The sequence below is a fragment of the Pimephales promelas genome, chromosome 2 (genome assembly GCF_988280905.1).
Source record: "Pimephales promelas chromosome 2, fPimPro1.hap1.1, whole genome shotgun sequence".
Classification (NCBI taxonomy): domain Eukaryota; kingdom Metazoa; phylum Chordata; class Actinopteri; order Cypriniformes; family Leuciscidae; genus Pimephales; species Pimephales promelas.
In genome coordinates, this window is record NC_142770.1 from 16900410 (window position 1) to 16914364 (window position 13955).

The 13955-nt window shown below is 38.9% G+C and overlaps 1 protein-coding gene across 1 annotated transcript; it reads right to left on the bottom strand.

Moving 5' to 3' along the window:
• Positions 1 to 7584: 7584 nt before the first annotated feature.
• Positions 7585 to 13741, bottom strand: LOC120495195 (adhesion G protein-coupled receptor G7). Its single transcript, XM_039694628.2, has 11 exons — positions 13668 to 13741; positions 12644 to 12780; positions 12404 to 12535; positions 12146 to 12306; positions 11182 to 11331; positions 10415 to 10527; positions 9954 to 10282; positions 9539 to 9620; positions 8531 to 8689; positions 8152 to 8311; positions 7585 to 8021 (listed from the first exon to the last, which is right to left on the bottom strand). Exons 1-11 carry the CDS (start codon positions 13739 to 13741, stop codon positions 7923 to 7925), a joined length of 1596 nt encoding a protein of 531 aa, XP_039550562.2. The 3' UTR covers positions 7585 to 7922.
• Positions 13742 to 13955: the final 214 nt, after the last annotated feature.

Here is a 13955-nt window from a genome sequence, read left to right on the forward strand (position 1 = left end):
AACCATATTATATTTGGCCATTGCCATTACATCCCCCTTTTTGATGCATGAATTCATCCTTGCATCAAATTAACACAATGGTGTCCTCATCATTTGAAGGCTAATAGCCCTCAGTCTTACATTCTATTTTCTGTCAAGTCAGGTCATGCTGTACAGACTTGTCAATGTCAGTCATAATTTTCCCTTTGTTTACATTAATCATAAACGTTAAGGGCTCCCTTGATAATTCGATATCTTAGCCAATATGTCACTTTGTTCTTGCCAAAAAATTATCAACCTCTCTTGAATTTGTTATTCGCCTTAATTCTTTCCAGAGGTTAATGATACACATTATTCAGATAGAGCAACTCCTCTAAACTCACTCTCATCAAGACATAAAGTGCAATCACCATAAAATACATCTAAATATGAACCGTTCATATTTCTTATTTTTTTATCTAAAAAGATTTACAGTTTAAATGATATTTTAGACCCTGCGTATTTCTATATCTTTTATCTAATTATTTTCTATGGCCTCTTAACTATAGTTTAAAACATGTTTGTTCATTATTCTTTTGATTTTAGAAAAGTCAGCTGTGTTGGTTTTGGTTCATTATCATTAAATTGCTTCAGCTTCTTTGTCTGAATGAAAAACAGAAAGATAGAATACACAGACCTTTCTTCTTCAAGCAGTCTCTCTCTCTCGAACAAACGAATAATCTTTCCAACAGCCTCCTAAGACTGTAATTTAGACAGGGTAAATTCCTTACACTAAACTTTTGACCTTTTTTATTCAGACTTTTAGTTGTCCTAATCTTTAGCCACCACCATGTCTCTACCCTGATATGCTGGATTTTGCCACACACTCCTTGCCCTTAAGGCAATTAACATCATAAAAATGTTTGTCAATGTCTCCACATCAGATGCATCCAACTGTGGTCTATGTTAATGATGTTTGAGACACCCCATTGTCTGATAAGATTCCCTGTGTCTCACACCGGCCCCATTTCTACAATCGACTACCATTTGTTTAGATTGTGTTGAATTCCAAATGTGTTGAAACAAAATAACTTCACTTCTTTTATCTCAATGATAATTAAGCCATTTTAGAGGATGAGTTCATTCTAAAGTATATTTGGGAGTGGACTCTTGGTTGAAGCAGACTAAACTGTATCACAGTCCTCTGAGTCCCCTCTCTGATGCCCTTTGCCCAAAGTGGCATCACATTCCACTCCCTTCGCACAGTTTACACCTCCCTTTCCTGGTGGGCAGGTGCCCAGTAGCGGTGAAACCCTGCCTTAGGTTGTCTTTTAGGGCTATCGAAGATCGTACCCGTCGTTGGGATGACACCTCATGCATACTGGTTACAGCTCCATCCAATTTGGCAGAATTATCAAAGAGACTTTTCTAAAAATTGACAGTTATGACTTTTCTCGTGGGTGTTGGTGAGAAGACATTCAAGAATCATCACAGTCCAGTAGGACAGTATTTAATTAAATTAACCTTTTAAACATCCTCAGCAAAATCACAATGCTTGGAAATTTAGATCACGACCGTACATTCAGTGTACATCTATATCTGTAGCCTAGAGCCATCGATTCTGAATGGTGGAGGCTAAAGAAAATGAGACAAAGAAGTTACTGGTCCTAAAATAAACTAATCAAAAAAATGTCTCTTCTATCGTATAAGGTCTGCATTATTTTAAAAACGTCTTTAAAGTAATTCAGGTTTGCTCCTAAAGTATTTACAAATTGTCCTCTGCTTCTTATTATCACTTATAACACACTCAGATAACAGCTTTTAGCTGTCATTGAAAGAGAGAGAGAGAGAGAGAGAGAGAGAGAGAGAGAGAGAGAGAGAGAGAGAGAGAGAGAGAGAGAGAGAGACAGACTCTTGAGTTATTCAGGACTGGTACTTCCTGCTTCCTTCAAAACGTGTAACTTCAGACTTTAACTCTAGCCCAGCTTAAGGCATCTTTTCCATAAATTACTTGTATTTTTAATACAAGCCCAATTTTATAAGAGAATTTAGACATTACAAATTTCTACTCGGATTGAGTCTCTGTCATGCTGGCAGCTTCCGTCCCAACACACAAGATTAAGATATGCAAATTGTTTCAGCCAAACCACAGCTTATTTTCTAAAATCAACATCAGCTTCTAAAATCCTTTCTTGGTCAATTTTTCAAGTTTTGGTCAAGTTTTTTTTTCACATTTTACATTTATCAACTGTTAAACCTGTAACACTGCTTGCTTAGCCTATTTTATCTTTTATAAAAATAGTAATGCTTCAAATTTCATCTAAATTTTATTTGCCAGGTTCCTAATGGCCATAGTTTAATATCTGACTTAGTTTTTTATTTTCTAGGAGTTTACCAATTCTGCAATTAGCAATACTTTTTAAAAGTATTTGCAACTCATTTGCAACTCATTTCTTATCTGTCTCTTTCTCAACCCAATTGAAACCCGATCTAACAGGTTAGAAATACAATTTAACAGTGGGACGCTCAACTCCCCTTCTTGGGTGTTTTACTGTTCTCACCCCTGTGAACTTAAAACAATACATAATACGATGGTCCTTCTAAGCCCCCTCCTGTTCTTTCTCAGACCAAAATGTTAATATCATCACTTAAACACTGATCTATATTCAAATGCACACAAAACTATTCTTATACATTTAAAAGAGGGCAGGATTACATGAATACACTGAGACAAAGCAAATGTAAATGATTCAGCAGCAGCAGACACGCTAATCTGATCAGTCTGACCAGAGTGGTCAAACCTTAACCATTACAAAAGCAAAGCTGTATCTTGAACTTACTGGCCAGGAAGTGCATAAAGACAAAAGCTAATGTTTGACACCTGGAATGCTTGGCTTAATCTTCTTGGCCTCAAAATGGTAAATACTGTAAATACATTTTTTCAGTTAAAAATCTCAGCTTGCATCCACAGCTACTTGTTAAATGGCTGCTTAAGTTTAACTTTAGTCCAGGGAAATGATTCCCTGATCCAAAATTCCTTCATAACACAGACTTTCTTTAATTTAGCATTATCATCAATAACACTGATTGCAAAACCCATTATAGCATCCGAAAGCCGGGCTAATAAGCACGCACTATTTGCTGTATTACTTAGTCCCTTCTCAGTTATTAGGAAAAGGCATCATCTGCAAATACCAGGATATATGCATTTGTTTATCTATTTATAATTTTTATAAAAATAAACTATAATTTCCAATTCATTTTATGATAAATGAAGGTTTGATGGCTAGTCCATCTTTTCACTACCCCACTATAAACCCTTTGGTTCGAAAACACAATGGTTATTAAACTAAATCTGCAAGTATCTTTAAAGTTAGAGCTTCAGAGAAGAGCTGCTTACAGCATTTTGCTCTCTTTTGTCTTCCCATCATGACTGTTCAGTTACGATTTACTATATCTATAATACAATAAAGCACACTCACATTATCATTTCAATCATTATTTTATCACTAAAATTTAGTTTGTACTTTACCTTTACTGGAAATACTTTTCCATATTCTGCTTGATAAACCTTTCATACCATTTCAACTTACTTGGACTTAACAAGTGTTCAAAAATGGTCATGAATTCTATTTTTTTTCCTTTTATATTCCAGCTTCTTCTTTATCTGGTGTTTTCTTTCAACACTATTGTTTTCCCTGCCTTCTTCCCCTACATGCATAAACCATCCTTCTACGTTTTATTTCTACATTCTGATTCTATCCAACAACTCACTGCGTGGAAAAACTCACATTTTTCCTACCATCTATCTATCCTCAATCCAACAATTCATTGTTAAATTCTATCAGGAAAACCCCATATTTTCCTATTTTCTTCCCCTACATTCAGATCCTTTCATTTTGGAAATCACAAACACACTGTTTATCAGTAGAATTCTGCTCCGTCAGAGCCTCACAAACACACGACAAAAAAACAAACACCGGCAGCAACCCCCTTTGTTGCTTTTCACGGACCCTCTTTCCTAATCGCACTTATTTTTCATTTGACCGAAAACTGGTTTGTAAAAATTACCTAGTTTACGGTTAGATGACCCCATATTGGCTGAATCTCCCCTCTTGGATTTTTTTCCTCGACGCGCGTCTAATAATCTGTTGAACGTCTTCAGCAGACCCGATTCTGTCACCTCGTATCGGCAAGGTTAGCAAATTTGCTCTGTAAATACGATTTACTATTTTTCCTGTGCACCAAATCAATCAAGCGTGATTCTTCCGTTCACTTTTACAAGAATTAATTCAAGCGCGTTTCTTCCGTCCGCTGTTTTACATAAAATTAACTCAAGCGTGTTTCTTCCGTCCACTTTTACTAGAATGAATCAAGTTTACAATCAGGATTTTGTCTAAACCCGTACTTCAGTCGTGACTCTTCCGTTCACTTGATTAAAAAGCGTGTTTCTTCCGTCCACCTATTTAATCTCTGCGGTTCTTCCGTCCGCCTACGAGCAATTATGGTACGTCGCATCCACTTCCGTCCATCTACATGAGCTTAGTTTATTTTAGAGATCGGTCTGATACTGTCAGATCAATCTCTCCCTCAAAAAACTAACTCTGCTCGTACCAAAGAACCAAACTCAGCCAATACGGTTCATGTTCACTCACAATCATCAACACTTAACATCAATAAAACAATTTGCCGTTTCTTACCCAGAGATGCTTTTTCTTTTCTGTAATTGCCACGGATTCTTTTAATCCTAGTGAGATTTCATTTCCCCTGGTCTGGATGCGGTTGTTGGCTCTCTCTCTCTTAACCTGTGTTTGAGTTCTATCTCAAACCATCGAGGTATGAGACCGGCTGCCTGTTGCTGCCGGGGTTGTGCACTTTCCGTCCAATCCGTTCCACGACCAGGAGAAAGAAGATTCTGCACAGGATCAACACTTCTGACACCAACTGTAATGGCAAGTTTTAGAGGTTAATGAAAACAGCATCAAAGGTATAAGAAACTTTCCGAACAGGCAAACTGTAATAAAGAGAAAAGGTTTATTCTTGTGAGGAGGCCTCTTTTCAGAGCCGCAGCTACCCAGCTCGGAAAACCAGAAGACCTGTTTGATTTACCACAAACATGACATTTTATACAGTAAAACTCCTCCTTCCTAGTTTCTGTAACTTTCCACATCTGTTGTCTCAAAAGGTGACCATGCCCCTCCTTGCCACCCCAGGGCTCTATAATTAACATAAGAAACAGGGCCATTTGTTCTACCACTCTGTGTGTGAGTGTGTGTGTGTGTGTGTGTGTGAGAGAGAGAAAAACATATGATGGCTATTATTCATATTAGTTAATATTAAATTTTTCCACAACAGCAGCGTTTGTGGATGACTCATGTTCTCCCCGTGGGAACGTAACCATCCCGTCATTATGGTCAAGACTCTCTCCTGCAGCTCCCACCCCGCCCGTTCACCCGGGCTGGTTCTGGAAGACACAGGGGGATGCCACAGCCCTCTCTTGCCTGCCCCCGCTATACGCCTGATTAAGCAGCACTCTTGAGATGGGCTGCTCAAAGATGAGACTCAGTTTTTTCCAGGAGCTGGTAGCAGGGCCACTCCTTTCCCTGGTGGAGGGCCGGGGGAGAATCCTTATCTCAGAAAGAACTGACTCTCCCATCTCTAAGCACACAGAGTTCTCGGACGACATGGTGCGCCGCCCCCGAGCCAAGCACCCCTTGTCCTCCTGTCCCCAGAGCTGGCTAACAGTGCACGCCGTTTCCGGACCATACCGCTCTCATCCTCCTCTGTCACCAGCCCCCTGGCAGAGCCCCTCTGGTCTCCTCTGTCAGGGCACGGTCAATGACACGTCTATCCCCCCCACACCGGACCACTATACCGTCCACGTCTGGGCCAGTCATTCCGCCTCTCTGCACCACAGATGGGAAGTCTGTGGTTTGTATGACCCCGCTGGTACAGTCGTTGGGAGCCTGGCTAGAGCTTCCCAATCTGTCCCACTGGGTCGCTCGGATGATCAGGCTCGGCTAAGCGATTCAGTTCGTGCAATCTCCACCCCCCTGGAGAATGAAGACTCCATCCCCACTCGGTTCAGCTGACCAGTTGGGGGATGCACAGATAGATCTGTTTGCCTCTCAAGACTCGACCCATTGCGCCCTGTATTATTCGAGGGCCGAGGGCACGCTCGGCACGGATGCACTGGCGCACAGCTGGCCACGGGGCTGCAAATGTGCATTTCCCCCAGTGAGCCTTCTTGCGCAAACCCTGCGCAAGGTCAGGGAGGATGAGGAGCAAGTCATTCTGGTTGTGCCATACTGACCCACCCAGACCTGGTTCTCCGAACTTGTTCTCTTTGCGACAGCACCTCCTTAGCCAATTCCCCTGAGGAAGGACCTCCTTTCTCAGGGACGGATTGCGGTGGTGGCTATCATCACTTACGCAAGAGCGTCGTCCAAGAGACATGTCTATGCGTTAAAGTAGAACCTCCTTCGTTAACTGGTGCTCTTCTCACCGAGAAGACCCCCGGAGATGTTCGATCAGTGTCGTGCTTTCCTTCCTTCAAGAAGGGTTGGAGCGAAAGCCGTCTCTCCACCCTCAAAGTCTATGTTGCCGCACACCATAACCCACTCGAAGGTAAGTCTGTGGGGAAGCATTACCTGATCGTCACGTTCCTGAGAGGAGCTCCTTGCCCTCCTCTCATTCCCTCTTGGGACCTCTCAGAGGTTTTAACTGCCCTGCAGAGTACTCCCTTTAAGCCTTTGCAATCAGTGGAGCTTAAGTTCCTGTCAATGAAGACAGTGCTCCTGGCTGCATTGGCCTCCATCAAGAGGGTAGGGGACCTGCACGCATTCTCTGTTGACAAAGCGTGCCTGGAATTCGGGCTGGCCTACTCTCACGTGATCCTGACACCCCGACTTGGATATGTGCCCAAGGTTCCTACCACTGCCTCCGGGACCAGGTGGTGAACCTTCAAGCGCTGCCCCTGAAGGAGGCAGACCCAGCCTTGGCAATGCTCTGTCCAGTATATGCTCTCCACGCCAATGTAGACAGGACGTAGTGTTTCAGGACCTCAGACCAGCTCTTTGTCTGTTATGGTGGGAAGCTGAAGGGAAAGGCTCTCTCCAAGCAAAGGCTGTCTCACTGGATAGTGGACGCCATTGCATTGGCATACCAGAAGCAAGGCTGACCGTGCACTCTTGGTGTGACAGCCCACTCCACCTGGAGTGTGGCGTTCTCTTGGGCTCTAGCGCATGGCGCCTTGCTAACAGGCATCTGCAGAGCTGCAGGCTGGGCGACACCCAACACATTCGCCAGATAATACAATCTCCGAGTGGAGCCAGTGTCCTCATGTACTCGCTTCAACCACCTAGTACCGGACCCGCTCAGATGTCTTTGTTTGATTGCCATTCTTCTCTACGGACTGGATACGTGCGATTATTTCCTTAGGTGAGCTTCTCAGAAAGCCCTGATTTCCTACAGCACTGCTGACGTCGACGCCAGCGCTTATTGCCTGCGTGTCGGCTAGGTGCCTCCCGTGTCCGTGTCCCGTGAATAAATAAAACAAACAACATATTTTCAAATAAACTTTCTTTTAATAAACAGTGAGAAAATTTAAATAATTTGTTAAAAAGCAAGTCTGATATATTATAATATCTAAAGTTTACTAAACACTGTAACACATTACGTGATCAAAAAGGAATGACAACATTTGCTTTTATATTTCTTATCTTATCAAAAAAAATTCAACTTTTTATGTCATACAAGGTTTAACTAATTAATTTAATGTAATTTAGGTTGAAATGATTTACATTTTTAAGTACAATCAACCAGTACAGTACCTAATAAGAGTATATGAGATAAAATAATAATGTATTAAATAATATTAAACTGAACTAAAAATAAATTTCGGGAAAAAAAGGGAATCTTGCAATCTTGTCTTGTCCTTGGCTAATTTTTGTCCATTTTTCATGTTAAGGCACTCCCCCTGATTCAGTCTTAGAATCCAGATTATATCGAGCTCTCGTCTTTAGAAAAGACTTCAGTGTGAATAAAAAGAAAATCTGAACACCCTTTGAAGGACAGAAAATGGGGTCGTCAGTCACCAAACAATGTAAGACAGCTTCAATAAATCCAATAAAAATGTACTATCCTTAGTAAAAATAATGTGTCGAAAATATTATTAATAGTGTAATAACACACCTGTGTTGTATTGCAGAGACAGAAGACCACACTGAGAATGATATAGAGTGTTTTGTCATGGGTAATGAGCACAAAGTAACCAATGACCCAGGACAAACCGAGCACCACAGCCAGAGAGAAACTACTCAAAATCTTCTTCTTTAAAGGAGTGGTTCGTGAGCTAAATAACCAAAAAATATAGCAAATATTAACTTTTATTAAACTGCAAATATTATGTTGCCATTAAACATCAAAGCTCTAAGAATCACACCTCAGGCAGCTACTACTCTACTTAGTCTTCAATAAACAATTTTAAATCCGAATCAAACTTCAAGGAATGTCTTCATAACCGGGGACTTGTTTTAACCCCGGAACATTTGTTTACGGTTCGGTTACGTACCTCTTCAGGTTGGGATTTGCACAGCAGATGGTTTGAGAGAAGTAAACAAGCAGAGCTGTGTTAAAACACAACATGACCGCTAGAGGGAGCAAGAAACCCCATAACATCGGCCGTTTCGGATCAAACGTTCCTGCTTTGTCCAGAGATGCCAACCAACAGCTAAAACAGGACAAAGAGAGAATGAGAAATACTTGGATGTGTAAATAATTGGTAAGTAAGAGGAAGAGGACCAGAAAGCTGTAAAGCTCCTTGATCACTTGTAATTTTCCACAGCTCATGTTGTCTGGATTTTTTTGTATACTGAAATTTTACTTTTTGCAGCTTTTCGTCAGCAGAACAGAACACATTCAATAACAGCACAACTCACTTAAGAGATGTATATCTATTCATCCCTTACAACCACGCTTTCATTCCTTTTAAAAATAAAAAATGGCGCTTGAATGTGCGAGGTGAATGTGTTTGTAACTTGAATGTGCGAGGTGCTCCGGTGTCTCCGCTTTCACTTATTTTGGCTGTACACTACAAGAAACAGTCTGTTATACTGCTTGACTAGTTTTACTGGTCACTAGTTTCCCAGACAGCAAACTGACATTGAATCAACGTGGAAACGACGTCTCTCATGACATTGAAACAACGTTGATTTGCTCATCGAATTAACGTTGAACCAACGTCAGACGCGGCATTCTTCAAAGCTAAATGAAATCGAAAATTGGTTTGCTTTCATAACGTTGAAACAACGCGTTGATTTCAAGTTGATTTTCCGTTAGTTTTGAAAGAATGACGCGTCTGACGTTGGTTCAACGTTAATTCGATGAGCAAAACAATGTCAGATCAACGTTGTTTCTATGTCATATTTCCACGTTGATTCAATGTCAGTTTGCTATCTGGGTTAACTATTTACTGTAGTTTATTTCTGCACTTTGTTATTCTTTTAGTTAGGCTAAACTATTGCATTCAATGAATCAGAAATCTCGAAGTCACAAGAACGTGAAATGATTTTTAACTTACAACTCTTCTTGTCGATAACCTGAAGGGTCCTTAAAGCTGTAGGTGGTGGCCAGCGAAATGCCGACAATAACAGCAGGCAGACCTAAGACATTATAATTGATCAAAATTATTAAATGTTGGCCTATATGATTATCCTCATGCTCATTTCTACATTTAAGATGGGTTAATTGAATCTTAAATAAAAGTAAAAATTAATAACAGTTCTTTAGTAAACCTGAAAATGAATATCCACTTTTCATCCTGTAAATTAAATAAAAATTTGATGCCTAAACTGTTATAGTAGTAGTGCACTACCAATAGTTTTAATATGCCCATTTATTATAACATATGTAATACCATATCTGTGTTTACAGTTATGCAGACAGAATGAAAGTGTCATGTCTTTTAATATATCTGTGTGTTTTATGAAATGTACCCCAGCCGGCTGCCATGGCGATGGTGCGGAAACCTTGTGGTGGACCACTGAGGGCGTTTCTGATGAGGAAAAACACGTGAGCCGCATACATGATGTTCCAGGCAAACGTGGCCAGCAGGAAGTACTGCAGCAGAGCTGTGATTGCCGTACAAGGACCCTGATCAACATTCGGTTGCATATCTGAAGAAGGAACAACGTTCTGCTCTGAAACAGAGGCCTTTGAGTTCGGGACGGGGTTGTTGACTCCAAAAATGAACAGCAGGTAATAGGTGATCATGCACAAACAGATGTTCACTAAGAGCATAGTGGAGTTGGCTCCTCTCAGTTTCCTGTAGAGTTGTAAAGAATTCAGTTTATTTGATATTGGGGGGGATTAAAATTACAGTGTATCAGTACAATAGCATTACTATATTACTCTATTACTAATATTCTTTAAATCTATCCAGTGCTTTAGTACAAACCTGGTCTTAATTTGATAAACTGTAGTGAGGATCAAACCCACAATGGACAGACTGCATCCCACAATACTGATCCAGTTTAAAGCCTCAGAATAATTATAGTCTGCTCTAAAGCTCTACAAAAAAGAGAGAGAAATCTTGATAGTTATTATAGTTCACCTAGATTCCCCAATTTTTCCAAAAGTACTGTGTATTTTTACTACCACATTACAGGTAAGTTAACATAACAGATTGTGTTAGCTTAGCATCATGCTAACAACAGATTCTCTTGAAATCAAATATGAGACTTGTCTGTGTCTGTTCCTTGAGGAGCATTATTTTCTTCACATATAAACCCAGATAGCAAACTGACATTGAATCAACGTGGAAATATGACATCGAAACAACATTGATCTGACATTGTTTTGCTCATCGAATTAACGTTGAACCAACGTCAGACGCGTCATTCTTTCAAAACTAACGGAAAATCAACTTGAAATCAACGCGTTGTTTCAACGTTATGAAAGCAAACCAATTTTCGATTTTCATTTAGCTTTGAAGAATGCCGCGCCTGACGTTGGTTCAACGTTAATTCGATGAGCAAAATCAACGTTGTTTCAATGTCATGAGAGACGTCGTTTCCACGTTGATTCAATGTCAGTTTGCTGTCTGGGAAGTTTCCACAGGAAGCGATGTCGCACTTTAGTTACTGAGACTATCTAGGGAGATCACTATAGGTTTTAGAGCAAAGTTTCAATATTTCCTTTAACACTTTTAACATGACCGCTAACCATTAGAACAGCAAAGTTGGTGGTGTGGTTGCATTTACACTGGACACCACTGGGATTTTGTGTTTTGACGCAGCCCTCTGTTCTCCAGTCTCTATGAGCGTAGTCCCAAAACACACATGCAAAGTCGCCAAGTGTCAAGCTGGATATATTCTGAAAACATAAACATGTGAAAACAAATCTGTGTGCACTAGAATCTTGGAATAATTAGGAGTTTTTCATGTTTTTGGAAGAAGTCTCTTCTCTTTATTTGATGACAAATACAGTGATATTGTAAAGTATTAATACAATTTAAAATAAATGTTTTCCATTTTATTATATTTTATAATGCAATTCATCAATAAATTGTGTTGCGTAATTTATGCACAATTTAATGTTATTACTATAGTAAGTACATGTAATATGTGTAACAGGGACACAGTAAAATAAAAATATTAAGCAACACAGGTGTTTTCAACATTGATAATAATCAGAAATTATTATTATAATTAGAAATTATTTCTGAAGGATTACTGTATGACTGGAGTAATGATGCTGAAAATTCAGCTTTGATCACAGGACTAAATTAACATTTTTAAATATATAGTATTTAACTAGAAAACTGCCATTTTAAAATGTAATATTATTTCACGATATCACTTTTTTCTGTATTTTTCATCAAACAAATTCAGGTGGGAAAAGAGACTTCTTCCCAAACAATGACTGGTAGTGTGTTAATACTTTTACTAATTCCAGTGGAAGAATCCATAATTCATGTTAATTGATTTATTTTCTGGGCAAGTCTAAACAAAAGTATGCAAACCTGTCATTCCTGATCCCCGTAACCCAGACAGGGTTTGTTTTGTGATAACAAAAGGCTAACGTTACAGTTATAGTTCATGTGTAGGAGTTTTATTGACTGGTAACATGAGTGATTCAGAGAAGCCGCTATATGTAATGTAATCATTATGAGTTTACGCTCACTTACCTCGGGCCTAATGGCGAACTCCACGTTATCAAGCAAGCTTTTGTCCGTGAGGCTAGCAGAGATCACCCTTCTCTTCGTATCTAGTTGGCTATTGAACTGTTTTGAGTTGAAAAAATGGTCGTTTTCATAAAGCACCACTCCAATACTTAGATTTTTGTTCCCTACAGGAAAGGAGAAATTTATTCAAAATTTTGGGTTTAATTATGTTCCTCAAACCAAGAGCAACAACAACAACAACAACAGAGACATAAACGGTACCCCAATCTTTCTGGGAACTGTTTTGCAGTTTGATAGTTAACATGAGATCAAAGGGGTGTCCTGAAGGGGCAGTCTTGTTAGCAGCGTCTCCAACCAGACCTATTCCTTCAGGAGTAAATTTCCCTGACAGTCCTAGTGAAATGCAGCTTAGTTTAGGAAGTAGAAATGTCTTTATAATATCAAAAAAGATATAACAATTACATATGAAGCTTTATTTGCTCTTTGTGTTTCTGCTCTGACCTGTTTGAGCGTAGAATTGCACTTCCGGGGTCCAATTTGACAGCTTGATGTGTTGCACCGCTAGGTTTGGCTGCACCAGTGCACTAGAGTTCATGCTACTAACGTTCAAAGCAAAATCCTCTAAAGTCTTAGTGAGTCTAAAGATATAATACACATGAAAAGGTTAAACACATCCATCCTAATGAAAAATAAATAAATAAAATTACTGTTTTTTCAAAGACCACTTTTTGAATTGTCTTTAGTTCAAATAAGTCAAGATTATTACATTTATTGCTACAATCTAAGTACCTTAGAAAATAGAGTGAGATTAAATTTACTTTTCTTTCAAATAAGAAAATATTTCATGTTATTCATGTCCGCAAAAATATTCAACTATGCTATTAACTAAACACCCCCTTGAAAATAAAAAAAAAAATGGTTTAACCCCAAACCATGTGATTGTGAGCAACTTAATTTTCTTCTGTGGTAGATATTTTTAACACATTATAGTAAATATCCTCTTATCGCCTTTTGGCTTGCTGTTGGGGACATTAAATTTAACATTTAATTTAATATTCAACAACAATGTTGATCTCTCTCTCTCTCTCTCTCTCTCTCTCTCTCTCTCTCTCTCTCTCTCTCTCTCTCTCTCTCTCTCTCTCTCTCTCTCTCTCTCTATATATATATATATATATATATATATTAACTAAATTAATAACTTTTTTACAACAAAAATGAAACATCACTGAATTTACTTAAGCTGGACTGTGAAGCTATTTTCTTTTAGCGCTATATAAATAAATCTGACTTGACTTATACTGTATATCGTTTATATTTTTATCTCCAATGACCTGTCATCAAGGAGTGTATTAATTGCCGTCAACTATGTTGGGTATATTGTTATTGTTTTCAATATGTTAATGATTTAATCCAGATAAATTTTAAAATGTGAGGTTAACCTGATCAACCAAATAACATTTGGTTGACCAGGTAAAACATTTATCTTTTTTGTAATATCAAAATGGATTTGAAATAGTGTAAATACCTCTCAAGGGCATCATAAGTGTTTTCAGAGTGTTGGTTTTCATCAGTTTGCATGAGCTGACTGATGGTGGCCATTGCTGACACTGCAACTGTCTGTATAATAAAAACATTTTATATTACATTTATTCATAACGAGTTTTCTGCAGTCAAACAAGTTACTAACATATTTTAAAGTGCCCCTATTATGCTTTTTCGCATATAACCTTTCATGCAGTATGTAATATAGCTGTTTGTGATTGTAAAAGTTCTGCAAAATTTCAAAGATCAAAGTGTATAATGATTTGTTACG

What these genes read in the sequence shown, in the direction of transcription:
- LOC120495195 (XM_039694628.2), bottom strand. Translation starts at nt 13,741, where the DNA reads ATGGCCACCATCAGTCAGCTCATGCAAACTGATGAAAACCAACACTCT. An exon ending in CCAACTTTGCTGTTCTAATG is followed by an intron (nt 10,528 to 11,181) that starts GTTAGCGGTCAT and finishes TCTTTTTTGTAG; the next exon opens with AGCTTTAGAGCAGACTATAA. An exon ending in CGCCATGGCAGCCGGCTGGG is followed by an intron (nt 9,621 to 9,953) that starts GTACATTTCATA and finishes ATAATGTCTTAG; the next exon opens with GTCTGCCTGCTGTTATTGTC.